The sequence below is a fragment of the Plasmodium cynomolgi genome, chromosome 10 (genome assembly GCF_000321355.1).
Source record: "Plasmodium cynomolgi strain B DNA, chromosome 10, whole genome shotgun sequence".
Classification (NCBI taxonomy): Eukaryota; Apicomplexa; class Aconoidasida; order Haemosporida; family Plasmodiidae; genus Plasmodium; species Plasmodium cynomolgi.
The window spans coordinates 336,311-340,942 of NC_020403.1; the positions used below are offsets into that span (position 1 = coordinate 336,311).

Here is a 4,632-nt window from a genome sequence, read left to right on the forward strand (position 1 = left end):
TTTGGTAACTCCGCAAGCAGTGACAATGCAAGTGGAGCAGTGTAGTTTCACAAGTGATTCTCTTTGACGTGCTATACATGTTGTAAGGAAATAACAAAGCGTACTTTTTTTCGTTCTTTATCCCCCCAAAGTACACTCGATTGCCAGGTGAAGGTGGCCCTGTTCTTCAGGAGCAGCTGAGTGATACGTCTTCGTTACGCTTCTACCACGCTTCATTCACTCCTCTATCCACCGCTGCTCACTGCAATCCCTTTAAAGGGGAAAATTCCCTCATCCCCCAGAACGCGAACACGAAAAAGTGAACAACACGAAAAAGTGAACAACACGAAAAAGTGAACAACACGAAAACGTGAACAACACGAAAACGTGAACAACACGAAAACGTGAACAACACGAAAACGTGAACAACACGAAAACGTGAACAACGCGACATGGTGAATCAAACCCCCCACATCGTCATCTTATCCTACGATGAAAAGAAGATAAACAAATTGGTGTCACATTTGATGAGCATATTTGAACCCCTGGAGAGTTACGAAAAGGCAGATACGTATAAGCTCACCTTTGACCGGAATGATTTTCACAGTGACAATGGCTCCTCTTTTTCTTTTAAAGAGGTGGCCAAGGTGGCCATTGTGAATAAGTACTACAGCGCGGAGGTCACTATTTCTTCCTGCGTGGTTCAATCTGGGGAGCATGTCATTTGTGCAAAGGCAAATCTGCCAAATGGGCCTAATCTGCCAAATGTGCCGAATGTGCCAAATATGGAAGGGGGTGATGAAGCGAACCCCGAGTCGCAGAACCGGGCCAAGGAACTAGACGCTAGGGATATCCTCTGTGAAAGCGTCATATTCCTCTTTAACAATTTCAGCGAAAAGGAAAAAAAACTCGTTAATGTAAACCCATTTAGGAACTATGATGAGGAGTGTGTAGAATACGTTAAGGATCCGGAGAGCCAACAAATGATACGAAATGCCAATTTTGATTTTTCAAATCTATATAAATATGTGGGGGTTAAAATTGCCATTTTTCCTTCATCTCTTGAAAAAGACAATAAAGATATTGTTAATTTTTTTAGCGACTATTTTATTGAATGTTTGTACATAAATTATGAATCGGATTTTTTGGCAGAAGGTGATGATGAACAGGGGGAGAGGAATTCCAACTGTACAGATGAGGGAAACCAAAATGTAAAAGAGGAGGAAAACACTCAGTTACGAGAATTTGAAGAACAAGAAGATGACGAAAGGTTGATAGAAGCGCTGCACTGTCATATGTGGAAGGGGCTGCAGATTAAACGGGACCATTTGATCATTCAGCATAGGGGGGATTTCTCGATGAACGAAACCTTCAAGGGTGATGAAGCTGCCCCAAGCGGGGAGAAACCCCCCCAGGGTGATAAAACTGTGCCAAATGGGGAGAAGACTCCCCTGAGTGATAAAACTGTGCCAGGCGGAGCGGCCAAAATTGATCCAAACGGAACCGTGGAGAACGGTGCCAAGACCTCCGAAGGACAGAAAGAAAAACTGTTCATGGAAAACTTCAACAAAATTGTGGAAAAAATAAGAGTAGCAAAAATGGAAAATAAAAATTGCAGTAGCCATTCTGCACGGAGAAAAAAAGCGGAAGAAATTATTTTCGAACTGCAGCAGTATTTCTGTGACATTGATGAGGAGTAAGGATGGGGGAGGTGACTTTTTTCCCTCCATTTTTTGCTTTTTTTTCCCCCCCTTTTTTTTCGCTTTTTTTTTTCCCTTTTTTCCCCCCTTTGCTTCCCACATTTGTGTATTTCCCCAGCGAGCGCTCAACTGAACCATACTCCCACTTTTGTACGTTTAGCTCCATTTCGTGGGAGGCCCCCACCCATGCGTTCCCTAAACGGGATTTATTTTTTTGTATTTTTTTTTCCTTCGCATGGAGGTGGCAAAGAAAAAAAAAAAAAAAAAAATGTGATGGAAATGCTGTGGGACATCACTCAAACATTACACCACGCGAAAGGAAGAAGACCCACGTCAGCGCAGAATTTTGTTTTCTGTTGTCAATTTTTAATTTGTAAGAATAAATCAGTGCACTTTTCCACGTGTGCACATAGCAGGCGCGTTGCACCACAGATATTTACATGTGCATGTAACTGTGTGAGGTCGCTTGTCCTTGCATGTGGTTTTCCCATTTTCGCCCCATCTGTAACCAAGAACAATGGCGGAGGAAGGGGGGGAGCCCTGAGAACGGGGCTTTCCAACAGTCACAATTTTTAAATGCATAAAATAGAAATATCGAGTCTTGAGAGTCCATCTCTGTTCGCTACGCACATGCAAATAGGCGTACGTGCGTGCTTAACTGCATAGGCGCGTAGGTACATGCATATGTATACAAGTTTGCCCCCACGGCAACCACTCTATCTCGTAAATCCATGCGCCTACCAGCAAAGACGCAAGGGCGAGCACACAAATGAGTAGCAAAGAAAAAAAAAAAATGACACGTTTATTTTTATTTAAAAAAAGCCACGCAATATGTTCCTTGCCAACTTTTGTTTTATCATTATTTCTAAATGGAAGGACATTCCGATATGTAATTAAAAGTGGCCTATTTTTTTTTTTTTTAAAGTTCATTCGTATCGACCTATCGTACAATCGCAGCTCCCCTCTTCGTCTACCTTTTTTTTTTATTTTGTTTTCCTCGTACGTAATGCGCGTTGCATGGTTGTAGATGGTTCAAAGGAAAAGGAGCTGACAAGCAGGGACGCAGAAGACGGGTGCGTGAACAGTGACGAGTGAACAGTGACGTTCAGCCCTCTTCTCCACTTCTCCCCCTGCGGAGCGGAAGAAACGCGCAACCTCAATCGAAGGACGCTACCCCCCAAGGAAGGTCCCATTTCCAGCGCAACACTAAGGACCACCCCACTTTGTTACGCACGCACACGTAAACACTGGCGTCATCATTTTGCCCACACTCTCGTGGAATTTTTGAAGCCACATAATTGAACATTCCCAAAGCAACCCACCTTGTTAATAAAAAGGGGATCAACACTCACTGAATAGCAACTGAAAATAGGTTCCACCTAAATTGGCAAAGCAAGTTTAATTTAAAGTGGAAAGAAAAAGTACTTCCCTCCTCCCTTGTAGACCCTCATTATCAAAAGGTAAGCCCCACGTCCTACGCGAAGACCATTACAGTTTTCACAGATGAACAGTGGGTTATGTGAGTTCTCCTATGTGAGCATTCCTGTGTGAGCACTCCTATGTGTGCACATCTCCCCCTGTGTGACTTGAAAATTATCCCCTATTCACACACACCGTCTGTTGGACCGCCCCTTTTCAGCCTCGGAACGATGAAGCTCTCTCATGCAATAAACAAGCTGATAGCATCCCTTGGAGGAGTCCTCTTAGTTGCGTACGATGTTTTTCGAATGCACAAAAGCAGCACAAATTATGTGGACGAAAACGTCTACATAATGGATAACCCCTATGTGCCTTTTTCCACTTTTCTGATTCTGAGTTTTACATACCTTTTCCTAAACGGTTTTTCGAACTCAAAGAATGTGATGGCAAAAGGGTTTAAAGGTACTGTTGCTTAAGGCAAGGGGGGAATAAAACTTATGGAAGTGGCTAATAGTGTAACGATACACCACTGTTCAGCTTCTTCCGTCCCATTAATCTTTTTTTTTTTTCTTGGGGGGGGGAGGGCGCCATCTTCACACTTTCATGATTTTTTCTCCCTCCTGTTTAGGCTTCCTAAGCTGCTTCTTAATCACGTTCGCCTTCGTTTTTTTTGCGCACCAGTTGTACCTCACATCAGGTAAAAGGAAGGCACGTCACCGCTCATTCACTTCCACGCTTTCGCACTTCCACACTTCCTCACTTCCACACTTCCACGCTTCCCCCTTTTCTACAGAAATCAACAAGGTTAAGTCCGAGCTGCTCAGAAACTCCACCTACCTGTGCATTTTCCTCTTCTTCTACTTCTGCTCGTTGTGCATCGAGGCCCATCGCAACTTATCAAGAACCCTGTCAAGCAAGGAGAACATTGGGGGGCCCATCAAAATCGAAGTTTGAGTACTCACCCCATTTTCGTTCCTTTTTTCAAGTGCCAATTTTTCTTTTCGAATTAGCATACAAATGTTCATATGTGTATATTTGTATATGTAGGAAGCGGCTCGTTTTTATGTGTACCCCTTCGATACGGGGGGGGCAGCGCATTTTTACCAGCGGAGCTGCGGTAGGTTTGCTGTGCGCGGGGAAATCGAACCATCGGAATAGACCACTGAACAGTGGGTCAAGTGATGGCGCTGATTGTGTACAAATTGGTATCTCCCAGGTTGCCATCAGGTGTATGCCCATGCATATTTCCTCGAGCCTGCACACCTACTGACCCCCTCCAAACAGCTTTGCCACCCCAATTCGTATAATTAGTTAAGCACTCTTGAAACCAGCAGTTACTTGCAACAAAAAAAAAAAAAAAATTCTTCAAAATAAAACATATACAAATGTAACATATGACAAATTTACAAAAAAAAAAAAAAAAAAACAAATTTTGGAAACACGTTCCTCCTACGTGTGTGCATTTATGAGAAAAAACGAGTCAAAAATAAACACATCGTTATGTATCATGTGAATATACCTCCATGACGAAAAA

The 4,632-nt window shown here is 43.0% G+C and overlaps 2 protein-coding genes across 2 annotated transcripts; both read left to right on the plus strand.

Annotated features, from left to right (window-relative positions):
* Positions 1-431: 431 nt before the first annotated feature.
* On the plus strand, positions 432-1,679 carry PCYB_101740 (hypothetical protein; the record flags this gene model as incomplete). Its single annotated transcript, XM_004222723.1, has 2 exons — positions 432-585; positions 616-1,679. The coding sequence occupies 2 exons, from the start codon at positions 432-434 to the stop codon at positions 1,677-1,679; spliced, it is 1,218 nt and encodes a 405-aa protein (XP_004222771.1).
* Positions 1,680-3,328: 1,649 nt separating this feature from the next.
* On the plus strand, positions 3,329-4,052 carry PCYB_101750 (hypothetical protein; the record flags this gene model as incomplete). Its single annotated transcript, XM_004222724.1, has 3 exons — positions 3,329-3,560; positions 3,727-3,795; positions 3,892-4,052. The coding sequence occupies 3 exons, from the start codon at positions 3,329-3,331 to the stop codon at positions 4,050-4,052; spliced, it is 462 nt and encodes a 153-aa protein (XP_004222772.1).
* Between the last annotated feature and the right edge of the window lie 580 nt (positions 4,053-4,632).